A 21,811-nucleotide genomic window follows, 5' to 3' on the forward strand; every position below is an offset into this window, starting at 1 on the left:
AGTCCATCAAAATCTCTATAATGATTAGAGTCTTATAAAATAAAATATTATTAATTTATAATGTAAAATTAAAATCAACTATTAAAATGTAACTGAAAAAAATGACAAAAAATGTACCAGTAGACAATATTGGATCAGGAATAAAATTTAAATTGTTAAATACATCTTCTGGTAATCGAATTGGTAAACAAAATTTACAATTATCCTTTCCACATTTTTTTATCTATAATAAAGTGTAATGTAAATTAAAATTATATTTATTATTAATAAATCTACTAAATTTTAGTTAAAAATACCTGAAAAGAATATGTTCTGATTTGACAGTGGGATTTTATAAAATTTTGGAGTTCATGATGCTTATTTAATGAATTCAGGGATGTTTCCTCTTGTTGTAAAGTGCTATCAATATAATGGATCACCTAAATAACAAATTTTGAATTTTTAATATATTTTATTTTATGAAAAAATGTATTTGTAACAGCCTGTTACATATCTTATTTGTAACATCCTTTTTTTATTTTTTTTTAATAATAAATTTAATATGTGTTTCATAAATAAATTTTTATATGCAAAATTTAATTTGGAAAACTTTTACTTAATGTACTTAAGACAGTTTCATAGACAAAATTTTAAGTTATAAGCAGTTTCTTGAAATTTTTTAAAAAATTCTTTTGTCTTAGTTACACAACTGATCTTTTGTTTTTGTTTACATTACGCCTGATCTTAAATTTTAATTGGATAAAATTGGGGGTTGTTACAAATAAGACGCGTAACAGGCTGTTACAATTAGATTTATCCTTATTTTATAATAAATTTATATAACTAAATATATACCTCAAAAATTTTGTCAATACTTATTAAACTAGCAGGAGAATATATCCGAAAGTTTTTTTCATTTAGTGTTAATCGTTTAGTTCGTTCAGATAGTAATTCCTGAACTGGTTTAATAGAATTTCTCAGTTCTAAACCTAATTTCTTATTTTCTTGTACTGCATTTCTAATTTCTTCTAATGTATTCTTTCCTTTAAATATATCTTCAAGAATATCATCCATAGAATCTCTTTGCAAAGACACTCCTTGTAAAGCTAAATTTAAAATAGACATTACCGTTCAGCTGGATTCATCCAAGAATGATATGGTGCTGTTCTTACACTTGCTAAAAAATCAAAATCCCCTTGTAAAAAAAGACATATTAACGAAATTTGTACTGATCCAAATGTATTTCTGTGGTCAGGTCCACCATCTGTATAAATTAAAAGAATTTCTGGCAGATTTTGTCCATTATATTGTTGCAAGAGAGTTTTATAAAATTCAGTAGAATGACGAAGAGCTGAACTAGGTTGAAATGCTGTATTCTTATAAGAGACATAAACTTGTCCACTATAAAATGATTCAGATATGCATGTAGGAATGTCACAAATAAATATTACAGAAGGAGTTAATGAAAGTTTTGTAAAATCGTGATCAGATGATGACAATTCCATATTTGCTGGTGTTAACGAAGACTTGTTTCTAACACCACTAGATGTTGCAATTCCTTCACCTATTGGGACTTTATGTTTGTCATCAGCACAAATTAAAGAACAATAATTACGATATTTAACAGCAAATAGTCGCATATATCTAAACAATGCAGCACAGTAATGAGCATCAACATGAAACTTAGATAATTGTCGTGATTGCACTTTATACTTAATTTCAAATCTTCCAGTATATTTAGAAGCTGCATTTGTTGTAGTATTTGCTGGCCAAAATTGTAATCGAATATATTCATCAGAAGGTATAAAAATTTCAGAACTAAGTGGTGTTCCATATTTTTTTTCTAATCTTTCAATAATAATTTTTTTGAGATCAGCAATTGACATTGCTACTGGTAAATATAATACTGATGTAGAGCGACGATCATGTACAGCTGGAACGATCTAAATAAAAATTATATGATGCCAAATTTTAATAAAAAATACCAGGTGTTGTAGCAATTGTTTATGATAATAATTAAATAATAGATGATAATATACCTCATTAAAGTATTCATTTAATTCATTCCAAAACATATCAAATTTAGTACCATGAAATCCATTATTGATTCTTAAATCCATTATAATATCTGCGTCTTGTAAATCCAAAATCATTCTAATTCTTTCTTGCATTTCTTTTGATAATTCATGAGGTGGCGTTGAGTTATCTCCTGCTAAATCATTATACAGGAGTTTCCATACACTTGGCGCCATTTTAGCAACTAAAGAATACTAAATAAATTTGTTATTGTTAGATTTATAATGTTAAAAGTATGAATTTTAAATATCATGTATTTGACAATACCTTTTCAGTAACATTCTTTCTCATTTGTCGTGTAAAATAAGATGGTATCATTTCATTTGCTAATGTTAACATTTTTGCTTCTTGACTTTTATCTTGTTCAGATATTGAATCAGGAGTTTTCCATATAAAATTTAAAGTTCCTAAATAATTCCCATGATAATAACGATAAAGTGTAAATGTGCAATCCACGTTTAATTCATTTATGAAATTATATCAAGTTCTTTTTTCTTGAGGTAAATAATTATCTAATAAGTGTAGTTCATAAAAATTGGAATCTTTAAGAAAATCAGAAATATTTTTAAACTTTGGATTAAAATTTCTTTGTTTATTTCTAATTTCCAAGGTTATATTATCTAATAAATTTCGGGTTGGTTCATTTCTTGAATGATTTAAAATCATTTCATTGTTAACTGACTCCAAATAGGTTATATATTTTCGAATATTATGACATAGTTCAAATACATTAGAAATAAAAGGTTTCCAGTTCTCTTGACCCGCCCAAGGTTGAGTAATAAAATGTTCAATTGCTTTCAAATGATCTTTTAAATTTTCTCGCATAAGTTGCTCTTTCTTATGTTTCCCAGTATAATAAAAAAGATTATATAATGATTTAATCTTGTATTGCGAAAGTGATAAGAAGATTTCTGGAATAATACAACTTCGCAAATTTAATTTTTCATGATGTGGATCAATGTACCATAGGAGATCAGTTAAAGCTTTAATAAATCCACTTCCAATACTTTCATAACTTCCCCCATACCACCCTAATAATTCATCTTTTAATAATTTAATCAGATCATTATAAAGTAAATCATGACGTGTTACAAAATTTCTTTCTTTAGGAAGTTTAGGAATTCTGTTGGTTTCCATTATCTTACTTAACCCATTAATACCATTTTGTCTGTTTCTTTTCTCTAAACTTTCTTGCTCTTTCAATGTAAATTTGACTTGACATGGTTGAAACTTTTCACATAAATTCAAATTTGCGCTTAAACCATATTTAATATTGGTCCAATTTTTTGTTAATTCATTGTAAAATTGAATGACTATTGGTTGATCAAATATATCATAGCCTAAAACTTCAAATAACAAATCACTAAAAGTTTCTGTAGACTCCATTTCCACTGCATCTTCATTTAATAATTTCGTTTCTTTGTAAACAGCTACTATGAACCACATTTTAAAATAATAATTGAAAAAGGAATCAAAGATTTGAAAAAGAGATCGATAAAAAAATTATATTCTAATTTGGGAAACAATACAATTATTAGATCGGCAATATCTTAATTCGATAATTACCGTAAATACTATTAGTAATTAAATCACATGATATGTAAAATCGAAAAAAAACGCCGAAACTGATAGTTCCGGCGTGAATTACCAGGCCATGTATAATAAGATCACGTGACATATATCCCGTTTGTTTATTTTTAAAAATTTTTCAAAAATGAGGGGGCGGGGGACGTTAAACAAACTATTAATTTGGAACAGCCTTATTTAATGGAAAAATGCTGAAACGGCATTTTTTTCACTTCTTTTATGAAAACATCGCCAAAGCGGCATTTTTTCATTTATCTTATGGAAAAATGCCGTTTTGGCATTTTTTTTCACTTCTTTTATGAAAAAAATTGCCAAAACGGCGGTTTTTCATATTATTTTATGTAAAAATGCCAAAACGGCATTTTTTTTCACTTCTTTTATGAAAAAAATTGCCAAAGCGGCGTTTTTTCATATTATTTAATGGAAAAATGCTGAAACGGCATTTTTTTCCACTTCTTTTATGAAAAAAATTGCCAAAACGGCGTTTTTTCATATTATTTTATAGAAAAATGACCTGAATACTTTCAGGTCAGACAGGTCAGGTCGGGTCAGAGCAGGTTATCTGACCTGACCCGACCTGATAAAAATTTTTCGGTTTGGGTCAGACAAATTACCCGACCTGACCCGACCGTGCGGAGCTCTATATATAATAAAATACGTTACAAAATGCATTGTAAAATCATTAAATAATTTTTAAATTGTAATATTTTTATAATTCATTTTAGATCATTATGAAATATATTACAAAATACATTGCAAATTCATTTTATCTTAATGGTTTTAAAATATTTTTCCTAATCCTTTATAATATAGATTACAAAATGATTAAAAATACTGATATTCATTACAAAATAATATTACAATTATATAAGTATTATAAAAATATTGAAAAATCATTACAATAGCATTTCAGAAAAATATTCATTTTTAGCTAAATCATTTCTTATCAAAAAAAAAATTTTAGAATCTTATTAACTTAAAAAAAATCAAAAATCTTATATTATAGTTTATATTTTTAATATTTTATATAAAAAAAAGTAGGGAACTGAAGTTAAAACAAATAAAAAATAATTTTTTCTTATGAAAAATAATTTTTTTTTTACTTACTGTTTAAAATAACCACGTTATATATTTATTAATTTTTTTTAACAAAAAAGTGATTGAAAAGTGATTGGAAAAAGAATTGGTTATTATCTTTGTTTTTGAATATAATAAAAAGAATTTTTTTATTTTCTGATAAATTTGGATTATCTGAATATATAACACATATTTAATTTAGGTTTATAAAAGTTAAATAGATAAAATTTTATGAAAAATTTAAACTTTACTAACTGAAAGTTTCTTGAAGTTAAATCAGATGACCTTTGATTAAATATGTATTAAATTTTTTGTGAACATCAGCAAGTTTTAAACAGGCGTATAAAGTGTTGAAAAATGCCATGTGTTGCTCAACACCAAAAAACGTAGGGAAACGAACCCTTTGTCAATCAATGCCACTTAAAAATGTTGAAAAATGTGTAAATCAATACTCATTTAAGTGTAAAACTACACATAGTAAAATAACGATAGTTTAAAAACGTGTATACATTGTATAAAAACACGTATATCGATATTAAAAACGCGTATAGCAACATATAAATTTTATTAATCGTAAAATATTGTAAATTTATTTATATATATAGTAGTAATAGTACAATAAAAATACATTCATTATCTATCTAACTACACTACAAATTGATATTTCTCAGTAATGTAAATTGTCAAATGTTTAAAACTCTTGTTATAATTGGATTGCCACAGATTTTTAAGCGATCAATATACTAAATTTCTGTTGACATAGCACCCCTGGTGACACAACCATAACAAGGTGGGGTTTCGATTAAAAAAAAATACAATATTAAAAGTTTCGTTAACGAAACTTACACGATCTGATTCATATTTCAAAAAGCCTACAAAAAAGAAAAAAGGAATCATTAACAAACATTTCCTAAAAAAGTTAACTATAAATTAAGTTTTGCAAAAATTGCGAAACTTACCATTTTGTCTACCAGAAAATCCGTAGACCTACAAAAATAAGAAAAGAAACATTAGTCAACGTTTCTTAAAAAAAAAATTATAAAATAAAGTTTCGCAACGTTTTGTTGCAAAATTTACCTATTACCATCCGCAATTCAAAATCTGAAGCCTAATAAAAAAAAGAAAATGGAAATGTCAGTAAACATTTCCTAATTAAAAAAATAAAAAAAATGGGTTTTGTAACGAAAAAATGTTACGAAACCTACATTATCTGAATTTCCATATTTCCAGAAACTGAACCTATAAAAAAAGGAGAAATGTTCAGTTAGAACGTTTCTTACTAAAGAATAAAACAAAAAAAATGGAAGTTTCGTAACGAAATGTACGAAACTTACCATTTTCCAAAATTTCAAGTCCCAGAGGTTGGCCGAACCTACAAAAAATAAGAGAAACGTTCAGTTAGAACGTATCTTAAAGAAAAAAACAAAAAAAAATGGAAGTTTCTTATGAAACTTACCGTTTAAAGACCCTTTTCTAACATTAAGTTTTTTGAAACCTAAAAAAAGAATAAAGGAAACATTAGTAAGAGTTTCCTAATAAAAAAAAATTAAGTTTCATAATAAAATATTACGAAACTTACCCAATCATTCTTCCGTTCTAAACTTGCTGATCCTACAAAAAGGATAAAGGAAACATTTAGTAAACGTTTCCTAATAAAAAATTAAAAAAATTAAAATTTCGAGGGAAACCCTTCGAAACTTACAATATCCAAGATCCGAAGTTTGAATACGCTGAAGGTCCTACACAAAAAAAATATAGGAAACGTTAGAAACGTTCCTTATAAAAGAAATTAAAAAAAAAAATTTTTTTAAAAAGTTTTGAAGCAAAATGCTTCGAAACTTACCCTTTCCTCTGTTTTCCAAAAAAAATCCACAAAAAAAATAAAGGAAATGTTAGTATAAAAAACTAAAAAAAAAATTTTTTTTTAAAAGTTTCAAAGCGTAAAATTACGCTTCAAAACTTACCCTTTTTCCTGCTTTTCAAAAAAAAGACCTACAAAAAGAATTTAAAGAAACGTTAGTAAACATTTCTAAAAAAAAAATTAAAAAATAAATGAAGTTTCACAACATTTTATTGCGAAACATACCATAACATTAAAGTTCTTCAAAATCCCGTTTAGAAAAGAAATCCGCAGACCTAAAAAAGAAAGAAAAATGAAACGTTACTAGTCACATTTCATTAAAATAAATTAAAAAAAAAATAATTTTACCTGTCCGTGAATCATCCAGGAAGCGGTCCTAAAAAAATAAAAAAACGAAACATTAGATACGTTTCGTTAAAAACAAAAAATTAAAAATTTTGAAGGTTTACCTTCAAAATTCCCGTCTGTGAGCCATCTGAAAGTTGCGGTCCTAAAAAAAACAAAAAATCAAAACGTTAGACACGTTTCGTTAAAGACAAACAATTAAAAAAAATTTTGAAGGTTTACCTTCAAAATTCCCGTCCGTGAGCCATCCAGAAAGCCGCAGTCCTAAAAAAAATAAAAAATCGAAACGTTAGGTACGTTTCGTTAAAAAACAAAAAATTAAAAAAAAAATTTCAAAACGTTTTTTAACGTTTCGTTAAAAAATGAAAAAATTGGAACGTTAGCCAACGTTCTGATTAAAAAATTAACAAAAATTATTTTGAAACGTTAAAAAATATTTCGATTAAAAAATTAAAAAAAAATATTATGAAACGTTAAAAAATGTTTCGTTAAAAGAAGAAAAAATAAAAAAATCAAAACATTAGCTAACGTTCTGATTAAAAGAAATGAAAAAAAAAGTTATTAATGAAATGTTAAAAATGTTTCATCAAAACAAGAAAAAAAAAATGTAAATTGGAACGTTAGCTAACGTTCCAATTAAAAAATAAAAAAAAGTTATTAACGAAAGCGTTAAAAACATTTTGTTAAAAAAAGAATAAAAAATAAAAAATCAGAACGTTAGCTAACATTCCGATTAAAGAAAAAGAAAAAAAAAGTTATTTACGAAACATTTTTCAACGTTTCGTTAAAAAATGTAATAAAAAAAATAATCAGAACGTTAGCTAACGTTCTGATTAAAGAAATTAAAAAAAAAGATTAAATGAAACGTTTTTCAACGTTTCGTTAAAAAAAGGAAATAAAAAAATAATCAGAACATTAGTCAACGTTCTGATTAAATAAAATGAAAAAAAAGTTATTTACGAAACATTTTTCAATGTTTCGTTAAAAAAATGTAATAAAAAAAATAATCAGAACGTTAGCCAACGTTCTGATTAAAGAATTAAAAAAAAATATTATTTTGGAACGTTTTTCAATGTTCCAAATAAAAAATGAAATAAAAAAATTAATCAGAATGTTAGCCAACGTTCCGATTAAAGAATTTAAAAAAAAATTATTTCAGAATGTTTTTCAACGTTTCGAATAAAAAATGAAAATAAAAAAATTAATTGGAACGTTAGCCAACATTCCGATTAAAGAAATTAAAAAAAATTAATAAATCAGAATGTTAGCCAACGTTCCGATTTAAAAAATTAATAAAAAATAATAAATCGGAACGTTAGCCAATGTTCTGATTAAAAAAAAAAAGAATAATATTTTCGAAACGTTAAAAAACATTTCGTTAAAGAATGAAAAAGTAGTTTCACAGTTTCGTTGCGAAACTTACCAAAAGTTCAACATTTTTCCATATAAGACTCATATTTCAGGAATTAATGACCTTATATTACGGAGTTTACATAGTTTTTGGATAAAACTTTTTATAGGGATGAAGGGGAGAACGAAAGGGTTATGGGAAAATGAAAGGGAAGGGGAGAACGAAGGGGAGAACGAAAGTGTAATGGAAAGAAAGAAGGTTATGGAAAAACGAATGGAAAGGGGATAACGAAAGGGTAATGGAAAAATGAAAGAGAAGGGAGAACGAAGCAAAAAAAAATTAAGCTTTGCCAAAAAAAGCTTAATTTTTTTTTGCTATATTGCAGCTACAGCGGTAATTATTACTCTAGTATCACGTGATAGATATAAAGTACATTACGCAATTGCCAAAATAATTTTTTTTTTAAATATTAAGTTTAATATATATAAATATATACTTGAATTAAATAGTGCAGTAGTTAAGATCGTCAGATAAATAATAGTGTAAGTTGAGGTGTTTGGTTCGGTTCCTAAGGTAAGTAAAAATAAATATAATTTTGATTTAATTTAAAATATATATAATATATATTAATATACGGCATTGAACAACAATGCATAATGTGTTGAACTACACATTAGAGTTGAATGACGTGTATATTAACATTAAGCGTTGATATACTCCAGTATACGGGTGTTGATTAATATTGTAAAATGCATTAACAACTAGCTGGTGTTGATCAACGCGTATACTGGTGTGAATCAACACTTTTCAAACTTGCTGATGAAGTTTAAAAATTGATAAGTATTGAATAAAAAGTAAAATAATTCTACAAAAAATAATATAGCATTGAACAATACAATGAGCAATTCTTGAGTGAATAATGTTCAGTAAATGTCAATAATCAGTACATAATATTATTTTGCGTATTGTTTAAAGCTTCCAGCCAAATGGTTCCAATTTTTATTTTTTTTGATAATGTGTCAAAATAACTCGCCATCTATTGATGCTAAAATGATGATTTTGGCATCATTTGAAAGCTCTCGATAAGAGGATTCTAATGAGCTCTTAATCGTCTTTCTACGATCACTGGATGGTGAGTTATTATGTGAAAATGATTCTGACCAATTAAAAAAGAATTGAAAATTGTAACTGTTCAGAGCTTTTTTATTATTCAATGTTTTGATCATTGAAATGATCAATGCACTAGTATTATTGGTTTAATTTTTTAATATAAAAATTATATTGTAATGGATAAAATAATTAAAACAATATATTATTTTTATTTAATAAATTTTAGTAAAAACTTCATTATTTAATTAAATATTAATTAAATTTAATTGTTTTTTCATTTCTTAATTTTTTTTAAATTTTTTTTTTATTTATCTCTTTGACGATGATTAAAGAAAAAAGATGATCAAACAAAATTTTTTTTTCACAAAAGTTTATTATTTGATAATTAAACTTAACAAGCAATAAGAGTATCACAGAAGTGCCCAATTTATGATTTTATTCTAATGATGTCAAAAGAAGCAATATTTGTATATAGCAATATTTTTTGAAATATTAGCATTAAACAATGTATTACTATTGAAATTGTGAATATGCAATATGCATATTTTTTTTTTTTTTTTTTTTTAAACGAAGTCAACTTTATTTAGAAATAAGAAAAATTAAAAAAAGGAAAAGATCTACATTATATAACATTTAGTAAAGAACACGATCGAACTAATACTATAATATTATTAGGGACTTAAGATTTTATGTTCAAAAGAACTATCTACCATCCTGCTCACCAAAATAGGTTTACTAAACTATCCGCATAACTACTACTATTCGTATAGACTTCGGTAATGTTATATAAAAACTCACCACAACTCCTTTAATTACTACTACAACATCAAAGATAATAAAAATAATACTACAAAACACTACCGTAATCAACAATATTATAGTAATCTATTGTATTACCCAAAATAAATATGACTTTGAAGACTTTGTAGATTAAAGTATTTCTTATTTTTCAATTTACGCGTTTTGTCAATAAACTGCTCTTTACCAAAATATTGTTTTTTAACATTTTTATCAATTCCCAAACCTCTATCAATTTTATTAAGTTTATTACACCTCACTTTCCAAAAAATCATAGATTTATCCAAAATTTCATTCCTAAAATTATATGACAAAATTTCAACTTTTGATTTCGTAGATAATAATTGTTTAAAAAAATTAATTAACGAACAAGGAAAGAAACTTTTAATTAAATCTATGAAAGTTATGTGATCCTCTGATACTTCAAGTTTCCAAATATCATTGAGATTTTTAATATGTTCAAGAGTAATATGATTAATAGGATCTAAAATTTTATTAATTTCTAAAAGAAGCCAATTTTGTACTCCTGAAATTAAATCATCCATATTCTCTCGTCTTTCTTCACAAAACCAGATATGATTGAAATCTTCTTCATCCTCTTCACACATAGGACAAAACCTTTCTTTATATAATGAAAATAAAGTTCTTTTAATTTGTTCAATGCAAGGAAGTTCTTCAATCATCAACTGAATTTTGTGTCTTCTAATTTTTGATTCTTTGAAATCAGTGTATAATTTTTGTTTTTCTCCCAAAAAATTATTAAAAAAAATTGACCAATCTATTTCACATTTTCTATACTTATCATTTCTATTTAAATTTAAAAACCTTTCCAAATTTTTCGTATTGGTTGTTAATGTAATTAACTTTCTTAAAGATTTTTCTATAACTATGCCATTCCATTTGGGAATCTAAGGAAGATCATAAAAATTATTATAATTTAAATTAATTCCTAAATTTTGATCATTATGTGCCAAAGAAACAATATTGTTGACATAATTATTTAAAGAATCATCTGTATGAGCATTAACTTTAAATATATGAACAGATAAATTATTTTCTTTAATAATATTCATAATTATTTTCCAAAGAATGTTGTTATTACTAATTTTAAAAATTTGTCTAGTAATTAAAGTAAAATTATAAAATTTAAATTTTTCAAAATTACTAATAACGCTAGCACTATCTGTATAAACTGTTAAATTACTATTAGAAGGTGCTATTAGCAAAGTAATTAATAAAGCAAAAATTTCTGCACGTGTTGATGAAATCCAATTATTATAAGATGATATTAATTCCAAAATTTTTTGCAAGGACAAATTATAAAAAGTTGTTCCAAAAGTAGCTGATACATATTCTTTGGTAATATCTTTAATTGAACCATTTGTATAGCAAACAAAATCTTTAACATTTGAATCATATAAAATTTTTCTTGAATCAAATAATTTCTGTTTATCTAATGATAAATCTATATATTTTTCAATAATATCTAAACTATTTTCATCAAAACATAATTGATAATTATCATATGAAGAGTAATATAAAGAGTTTCATTTAAAAAATTGCTTGATCATATCTTATAATATTTTCCATATAATTATGTTGTGCTTCCTTTAGAAGATATGCCTTATATCCCTTCCATTTAATAAGTCTTTTATATCTCACTTCATATATTTTAGTTTTCATTGATTCTATTATACATTTACCCTCTATTTGACCAATATTATATTCACAACCATTACATACTTTAATAAACAAATTAATTTCACTTGTGTCTGATATTCTTTTAAAATGTTTAAAAATATATGTAAAGGGCTTTTCTTCAATTATTTTTCCATAAATATTTTCAAAATGAAACATATTAAAAGATGTTATAATATTATTAATATGAATATTAATTGGTAAAAATTCATAACCACCCAAATTTGTGACTACATTATTATCTATATATTCCTCTTTAACATGATAATTTTTTCCATTAGTTGTAACTAAAGACTGAATTTTTTTATATATATTTGGCGTATTAACTACATTACTATTTCTATTATTACTAAGAGCAAATATCTTATTTTTTATATTCCACCATGTCAGAAGAGTTTTGTTATCAGGAAATAAAAATTGGTCCAAAAATATAAATTATTCATATGTAAAATTTTTATATTTTTCAAAAAACTTTCAGTTCCAACAATTTCCATAATATGACGACCCCTTCCTAATACAGTACTATTTTTCCCAATATTGTGTTTATTAAATTCTATACTAAAATTATAACTTTTCATTAATAATAAATTATTAATAATAAAATTATTTTGCAAATGTTGACCCATAAAGATTAAATCTTTATTAGAAAAAGGAAAATTAATTAAAGGATTGAAAGGTAAAAGTAGTTTATTTTGAATATCTACTAAACGAATCTCCATTATTTTTCCTAGAATTCCTTGATCATTAATTTGAATTATAAAATTATTAACCTTAGCTTGCAATTGATTATCAAAAATTGAATGAATATTATATAATAAATTCAATTCCATAATTATATTTGGTGCAGTTGAAGCTAACTTTAATTTATTTTTAAATTTTTTTCTATAAGGAACCATGATTTTTTCACAATCTTTTTCTGATAGTATTATCATTTGTGTCCTATATTCGATACATGGTAATATTACAGCATTAAAAATATAGGAACTAATTTTGTCTGTTATGCATTTGTTCTTCAGCAGGTTATTACTTAAATTTTTGACTTCATCAAAGGCTTGTTGTTTAATAAAATTGTTATCATTATATATATTGAACCAAACACCCAAGATTCTAAGACTTTCTGTTTTTCCTTTAGGTTTGATTTTGATTTTCTGATTGCCAAATTCTAACTCTATTTTTTCATTAAAATTAAAATTCTTTTTCTTAAGTAACAATTCAGATTTTTCTTTATTTATTTAAATATCATTAAGAGTATAGAAGTCATCAGCTGTTTTTAATATTTTTTCTAATTCTTCTTTATTGCCAGCTAACATATTAGTATCATCCATATATGCCATGCTGGTAATGTTTTGTTTTACTTCTACCTCTATATTTTCATATAAATTGATTTTCTTTTTTGCCTTTACACGATATCCAAAGTGTTCTTGCTGTATGGCAGTAAGAAGTGGATTATAATATATATACCACAAAAGTGGTGAGATTATTTCCCCTTGATCGATTCCAACCATTACATCATATGGATTACTTAATCCTCCTGCTGTAAATACACTATTTTTCCGTCCCAAAAATAACTCTTTTGTTAAATTAATAAAAGAACTTGGTATTTTAAAATGTTGCATAGCTTTTTCTAACATAAAAATATTAACACGATCATACGCTTTTGACATGTCTAATGATAAAATCCACAGTTCCTTATTATTCTCATTAGCATCTTGAATTATTTCATTAATAATCCTTAATGGTTCAAAAGTTGAACTGAAAGGCAATCCAGCAAATTGTAAACCTTTAAGAATTTTGTTTTTCTGAAGAATTGTTGATAATCTTGCATTCATTATTAATACCATTAATTTCCTAGCCGTTTCCAACAAAGTTATTGGGTGTTGTAACCAAAGATATGGAATAGATTACACAGAAATTAATGTCAGATAGTGATAATTAGTTAACTGAAAATATAATATGGATAAATAATTAGCCGATGGGTAAATAATTAACTGATAAATAATATTTATAGTTTAATTTAGTCACGAGAAAGTCATATGATAATACATCTTTTATTTCTTATTATTTTCTTAAAAATTTTTAGTAGAAAAAGAATAGTAGATAGTAGAAATAATTTTCTTAACATGTATAAATACAAGTGGGATTCATTAGGAATTCTGCAGTCAATTTTTGGCTCAATAAAATAATATTAAAATATTAATTATTGAAAGTTATTCAAATATGAATATGCTCATTGTACGCTTGAGAATTAATTAATATTATATTATAAGTTCAGAGAAGTAAAGTAAGGGAAATTATCCCAGTTTAATTATTATATAAATTGAAATAAGAAGTTAAGAGAACTCTTGCAGTTTATAAGAGAAATTATGAGAATGTAAGAGATATAAATGAAAGAGAGCGAGAAGTTAAGAGATTATAAAATCTAAACCAAGCATAATATTGAATTGAGATTGAGTTTAGTCTACTGATATGTGGCAGGTATCGGTGACAACGTGTATTAACTAGTTGACAACCCCATGGCTTTGGTTTCGGTATAGGATAAACATTAGCATATTTCCATTCTAATGGTATCTCTTGATTATTAAAAATTAAAATAATTAATTTTCTAATAATTTCTTTAAATTCTGGAGATGTGTGTTTCAACATTTCATTACTAATACCGTAGGTCCAGAAGCTTTATTATTTGATAATTTATTTAAAGCTTCACTCAATTCATCATTTGTAGGCTCTACCATCAAATCTTTATAAATTTTATCATTAATTTCATCTTGCGAAAAATAAAATTTTGCCATTATTCTGATAAAATCTTAGGTTGGTTTGTTGATTCTGCAATATTTTGAAAATGATCATTTACAATATCTTTTATTTTTTCTTCATCAGTGATTAATTTATCTTCATTATTTTCTTTAATTAGAACTCTGTCTAATACAATGGATTTAATTTCACATTCCATTACACTATTAATCATACGTTTTTGATTTTCTAATAAATCTTCATAGCGTTGGTCAATTGCCAGTTTAATTTTTTCTTCTTTGAATTGTAAAAGATTGTAATTATATAGGATTAAATAAATTTGATATAAATTTTTTATTTCTTCAAAAATTTCCTTGACACTTTTGTCATCCTTAGGAATTTTATTCCAACAATAATCACTTTTTTCTCTTCCAATTTCCAATAATTTTTTTCTATATGTAATCTAATTTCTGATCACATGATTTCTTTTTCTTGAATCTTTAATTGAACGTCTGAAATTTATTAAAAATTTCATTACTTTATATGCATTAGATATTTTCATTGGGTTGACTCAACTTTTAGTTAATTTGATTTTTTCTATTGGAATACAATTTTTACTAGCTTGAACAAGACCTTTTTTGATCTTATCCCATATATGATTAATATTATTTTTATCGTTAAAATTAAATTTTAAAATTTCTGAATTTGAAATGTATTTATTAAGATCATTCTGAAATAATTCCCACTGCTCTCCATCCATTTTATCATACTTATAAACTTCTTTACCAATCAAATCTTCTGACCATATTGAATACACTAACATTCTATGATCAGTATTAATTGTTGTTGTATTAACAATTTTGCATTCTTGTGTTTCTGAAAATAAATTTTCTGTTACCCAAATGTAATCTATTCTAGAAGGATTTTGATTTGTATTAAAAGAATAGAAAGTATTTAAGGAATGTTGTGATAAATTATCAAACATGATATAGAAAGGATCATAAAAATTTTGTTCATCTTCAATCATTCAAAAAGTTTATGTTCTTTTTTTATTTTACGATTATTATTTTTATCATCCAGATATTTTTCATAATGAAGATTAAAATCACCAAGAAGAATAATTTCTGCATTTTGTGCTTTACTTTCTCTAACCAATTCTTTGATTTTATCAAAATAAATTTTAACTTCTTGATTAAAATTGTCTAAAGTAACTCGTCCAGATTTTCCATAATAATTAATAATTAATGATTCTCATTTTTTTATTTCCACTAAAAATAAAATCAACATATATAATTCTTCCTTTGAAGCTATTATAATTGACTATATGCCGTGCATAATTTTTCTTAATAATAAGACCTATGCCATTTCCCCTATAATTAATTTCCTCATTTGCAAAATAAGTAACATAATTATTTCTATAAAAATTAAAAGAATGTTTTGCCATTTTGTTCAATATATTAGTTTCTGATAGACCCAAAATAGTTATATTATATTCACCTAATATATCAATTAAGAATTGTTTTTTAACATCAGTTATACCTTTAATATTCAATGAAGCTATTTTAATTATATCTGATAAATTGAGTCGTTGACGTGTTTTCAGACGATAAATTTGTTGATTATTTAAATTTGAACGTGATTTTTGATTAACAGGAAAAGGATTATTATAATGTTTTTTCTTAAAAGAATGTGTTTTTTTATTGTTCATCATTAAAGATAATATTTAAAGGGGTATTTAATCCTCATGGGATTCATTAGGCCGCTCCAATTTAATAGTTTGTTTAACATCCTAACTTTATATAAAAATTGAGGAGGGAGGGGATCAAATTAAGTAAACATTTAAAAATAAACATATAAATTAATAACCTTTACTTTTACAAGTTTGGCAAAATGAATATATAGTAGTAAATTTTTCTTCAAGCTATCATCTGACTCTAATAACTCATTTTTTCCCTACAATAAAAACAAATAATTTAATGATGATATGAATAATATACAGCTTCAATTGGACTACTACAATAGATTTTTTGTCTAACATAAACTTTTTGTAATGATTATGTATTTCAGGAGTTATAGGAGATCCACAAATATAAATCACATTATTTAATAAAATTTCTAAATTAGTTTTTTCTTTATCACTCTGCAATTTTACTAAAAATATATCTTGGTTTATTACAGATAGTGCAATTGATAAGTTTACATATACTACTATTATTAATTGTACCACTAGAAATATAGATTCAGATGCAAAGAAATTTTTTTATTTATTTTTATTTATTTTTATTATGAAAACATAGATTCGGGAGATTCAAAGAAATTCCTTTAAATATTGTACAGATCGGCAATATTGTTATAAATCATGTGATATAACATAATGTTTGTTTATCTTTAAAAATTTTTCAAAAACGAGGGGGTGGAGTACGTTAAACAAACTATTGAATTGGAGTGGCCTTATTGTCAATAATTTTATCCCTTGAAAATTATTAACGTCATTATTATTGTCAGAAGTAAAATTTTTGAAATATTTTTACTCATAGTTGATAAAGCATCACCGAATCTATTAATTTCGTTATTTTGTTTGTTTAAACTATTTTCTATATCTGAAGATCCTGAGGCTTCAAGTTGTTCATTATCAACTCTTGATCTTTTGTTATTCTCATTTTGTAAGGCGATTGTACTTCTATCTTGATTGACTTTAATATTTTTTCCTGAACTTGTTGTAGACTTGTTTTCTTTATATTTATAAAATTCAGATTTAATACGATAGTTTTATTGTTGGATTTTTTTGAAATCATTAGCTAATTTATTCAAATTCTCATTAAGTTGTTTAATTTGCGTGAAAATTCCCTGACTTTTCATTAACGTTATTATTTCTATCATGTGAAATATTTTTATTCCAATATCTATTAATATTTCCATTATTATATTTAGAATAATTATTTGAATTATTACTTTGCTGACATTTTTCAAATGAATTTTATTTTGTTAAATTTGCATAACTGCCTTTTTTAAACTTCTTGTTATTTTCTTGATGAAACTCCTTAAGCTTTTGCTTTCTATTCATTACACGTGGTTTAGCAGATGGTTCAATATCACACTTACTAATTAAATGATCAAAGGAACCACATCTATGGCATGATTTTTCACCTGGAGTTCCCCAATAAAGCGTTCTATTACAAAAAATAGTATTTCTTTCTGCTGTAATACCTATATCTTCATCATTTTCATAATAAACTATTGCATAATTCAATGGTTTATTATTATTTGGATTACATGGTATAAAAATATACTTAGGATTGTTAACTTCTAAAGCTTCATGTATATCATAAGCAGTTGAATTTCATGGTAATCCAGTTAATTTAACTGTATACATTGATCTTTTTTCTATTTCATCTTCTAACAAAATTTTTGGCACAATAAGTACTTGATGTTTTCCAATCCATTCTGACCATATGCCTTTGTATAATTTTTGTAGACTTTCTTCTTTTTTATATGTAATGAAAGCTTGAATATATAAATTTCTAATTCTGGTATAAAAGCCATTTTCTTCTATTTCACCATATTTGTTAAATACAGCTCTAGACGCATCTCCTAATAAGGATATTATGGACTCTAATTTGATAATTAGGAATTTCAATTGGAATATTTATAACTTTAATCGTTCTACAATTTCTATCTTTAATTTCTTCTTCAGTAAAAACTTTTTTAGTTTTTTGATATGGTGTAAATTTTATTATTTTCTTAACCTTACTATTAGTACTCGACTCTGCATCTTCACCATTTTCATGTGACTGTTCATCATCGATAATATCAATTTCTAGATTAATAATTTTATCATAATCATTTTTCATAATTGGTAAAATGATAAATTCGGGTTCTTTCTTATTTAAGATAACTCCCCGGCCAGGGTAACATTAATTCCAGCTAGTTGTTTTCTCAAATTAAACTTTTTTTGAATAATATTGTTTCCTGGAATAGAATCTTTTTTGATTTTAACTAAAATAGGTTTAGCCTTATTAAAAATTTCTGAATGATTATCACTAATTATGTCATTAGTATCCCCATTTTTCTGATTATCCTTATTAATAAAAGATTGATCATCTGTTTGATTATCAATTTTTCCATTGTCAACGATCATTTCATCAATTTTTTCACCATCAATTGGTGCATCTGGATTTTCTGGTGTTACTTGATTATCTGTATTGGATTTTGCTGCGCCACCGCTTTAGATGAAGGAGCAAAAGTATTTTGACTAATATCCATATCATCAGTAGTTTTTTCAGTAGATTTATGTTGCCTAAAAGCAAACAAGGTTGTTTTTTCTGTTGTTTTTGTTCAACTTGTTTTTCTTTATCTTTTCTTTTAGTTTTACGAGAACTTGCAGGTTGCCAATCCTGAATAATAGGATTGATATTGAAGACTGGTTTATGTATTGAGTCTTGAAGAGTTTGCTGTTGTTCTGGTTTGTTAACTTCTTTATCTTGTTGTTGTCTTGTACTTGACCGAGTGGCGTGGACCTTAGGTTGCAACCCTGACATCTCGAACAAGTTAAAACTTAATAAACTTACTCTTAAAATTGAACTTTTTCCTTTAAAAATTCTGCAGTAAAAATGGTCTTGAATACAAAGAAGAAGAAGTTTTCCCTCATATGCAATATGCATATTTTTATATATAAAAATTTGAACTCTAAAGTTCGCGTTGCACACTTCCAAATTTCTGAAAAAATACTTGAAGATTACACAACAAATACCAAATTAAGCGAAAAAGTACATTTATTTGGAAAGTGATCATCAATAACTATCACATTAAAAGTATACTATCGCGAATATACTAAAATAAAATAAGAATATAATAAAAATATATAATAATAATAAAAATCATATAAAATTATGATGATCATTTCACTGACTAATAATATATTAGTGCATGATGATCATCCAACAACTAAAATTATGCAACATTATGTTTGTACTTGTGATCAATGCTTTTGCACATAATGTATTTTGCATAAATATTATTACCATATTTATTCATACTAATAAAGACGTTTAAAAGGCATTTAATAATAAAAAAAAAGAAAAAAATATATATTTATCTTTTTCAATTAGGGAGAGTTTTAATATAGCAATGGGCCAATGTATTGGTAAAGGTAAAGCTTATAACATGATTAATAACATAAATTGAAATTATTCAAATTATTAAAATGAACTTGCAATATAATAAAACTAGTTTTGTGTAATACCAAAGAACCTGAAGGTAAATATTATATACAAAACAAAATTGAAATAATAAGACTTTTATTTAATTATAAATAATCAAATATAATTAAACCAAATTTGAAATATAACAAAACTAGTTTCCAGTAATATTGAAGAATTTGAAGAAAGTGGTACTGGAAAATTTAAGGGAAGTGGCACTAAAGAATTTGAAAGTAGTAATATTAAGGAATTTGAAGAAAGTAACACCAAGGAATCTAAAGGTATATCAAACAAGCTGAAATATTAGAATTTCATTTATAAACAATTCAAATACTATCTAGGCTAACTATATTATATAAAAATTATATTAAATATTTAGCTCGTAAGTTAATATAATGAATTACTCATTATTTTTATTGTATTCCATATAACTAAATAATTTATTCAATAATTAATAATCTGTAGTTAGTAAGTTATCAGTTATTTAAATCTTTACTTTATTTATTCTATACAACATTCAAATAACTAAATTCTTTGTTTAAATAACTATTTAATAATTAATTGTATTACAGATGGTAAGTTACAATATAAATATTATATTTATTTGTTTAATATTTTACATAATTCAACTAATTATATTCTTAATTTAAATAACTAGATTGTAAGTAATATATATATAATTTACAATAATTACTTTTATATTAACTAATTAATAATTAATAATACTACAGGGTGTAAGTTATATGATATCTATATTTATATTATTTGTACAATCCAATCTAACCAATTTCTTTATTTAAAAAATTATTAAATAATATAGGGTGTAAGTTATTTATTTAATTCTATTATTACTTATTGTTATAATTTTTACATATAATTTAAACTATCTAATTTCTTTATTTAAAAAATTATTAAATAATATAGTGTGTAAGTTATTTATTTAATTCTATTATTACTTATTGTTATAATATTTACATATAATTTAAACTATCTAATTTCTTTATTTAAAAAATTATTTCATAGATGGTAAGTTATTTATTTAATTCTATTATTACTTATTGTTATAATATTTACATATAATTTAAACTATCTAATTTCTTTATTTAAAAAATTATTTCATAGATGGTAAGTTATTTATTTAATTCTATTATTACTTATTGTTATAATATTTACATATAATTTAAACTATCTAATTTCTTTATTTAAAAAATTATTAAATAATATAGGGAGTAAGTTATTTATTTAATTCTATTATTACTTATTGTTATAATATTTACATATAATTTAAACTATCTAATTTCTTTATTTAAAAAATTATTTCATAGATGGTAAGTTATTTATTTAATTCTATTATTACTTATTGTTATAATATTTACATATAATTTAAACTATCTAATTTCTTTATTTATTTAATAGATCGTAAGTTATAAGTTATTTATTTAATTCTATTATTACTTATTGTTATAATATTTACATATAATTTAAACTATCTAATTTCTTTATTTAAAAAATTATTAAATAATATAGGGTGTAAGTTATTTATTTAATTCTATTATTACTTATTGTTATAATATTTACATATAATTTAAACTATCTAATTTCTTTATTTAAAAAATTATTTCGTAGATGGTAAGTTATTTATTTAATTCTATTCTTACTTATTGTTATAATATTTACATATAATTTAAACTATCTAATTTCTTTATTTAAAAAATTATTAAATAATATAGGGTGTAAGTTATTTATTTAATTCTATTATTACTTATTGTTATAATATTTACATATAATTTAAACTATCTAATTTCTTTATTTATTTAATAGATCGTAAGTTATAAGTTATTTATTTAATTCTATTATTACTTATTGTTATAATATTTACATATAATTTAAACTAACTATCTAATTTCTTTATTTAAAAAAATTATTAAATAATATAGGGAGTAAGTTATTTATTTAATTCTATTATTACTTATTGTTATAATATTTACATATAATTTAAAC

The 21,811-nt window shown here is 24.0% G+C and overlaps 3 protein-coding genes across 3 annotated transcripts; all 3 read right to left on the reverse strand.

Annotated features, from left to right (window-relative positions):
* Nucleotides 1-2,535: 2,535 nt before the first annotated feature.
* On the reverse strand, nucleotides 2,536-3,501 carry OCT59_016892 (uncharacterized protein; the record flags this gene model as incomplete). The annotated part of the gene is made up of 1 exon (XM_066145991.1): nucleotides 2,536-3,501. The coding sequence occupies one exon, from the start codon at nucleotides 3,499-3,501 to the stop codon at nucleotides 2,536-2,538; it is 966 nt and encodes a 321-aa protein (XP_066003722.1).
* A 14,451-nt stretch (nucleotides 3,502-17,952) lies between these two features.
* OCT59_016893 (uncharacterized protein) lies at nucleotides 17,953-18,463 on the reverse strand (the record flags this gene model as incomplete). The annotated part of the gene is made up of 2 exons (XM_066145992.1): nucleotides 17,953-18,203; nucleotides 18,364-18,463. The coding sequence occupies 2 exons, from the start codon at nucleotides 18,461-18,463 to the stop codon at nucleotides 17,953-17,955; spliced, it is 351 nt and encodes a 116-aa protein (XP_066003723.1).
* A 35-nt stretch (nucleotides 18,464-18,498) lies between these two features.
* On the reverse strand, nucleotides 18,499-19,150 carry OCT59_016894 (uncharacterized protein; the record flags this gene model as incomplete). Its single annotated transcript, XM_066145993.1, has 2 exons — nucleotides 18,499-18,824; nucleotides 18,922-19,150. 2 exons carry the CDS (start codon nucleotides 19,148-19,150, stop codon nucleotides 18,499-18,501), a joined length of 555 nt encoding a protein of 184 aa, XP_066003724.1.
* Between the last annotated feature and the right edge of the window lie 2,661 nt (nucleotides 19,151-21,811).

Source organism: Rhizophagus irregularis, chromosome 25 (assembly GCF_026210795.1).
Source record: "Rhizophagus irregularis chromosome 25, complete sequence".
NCBI lineage: Eukaryota > Fungi > Glomeromycota > Glomeromycetes > Glomerales > Glomeraceae > Rhizophagus > Rhizophagus irregularis.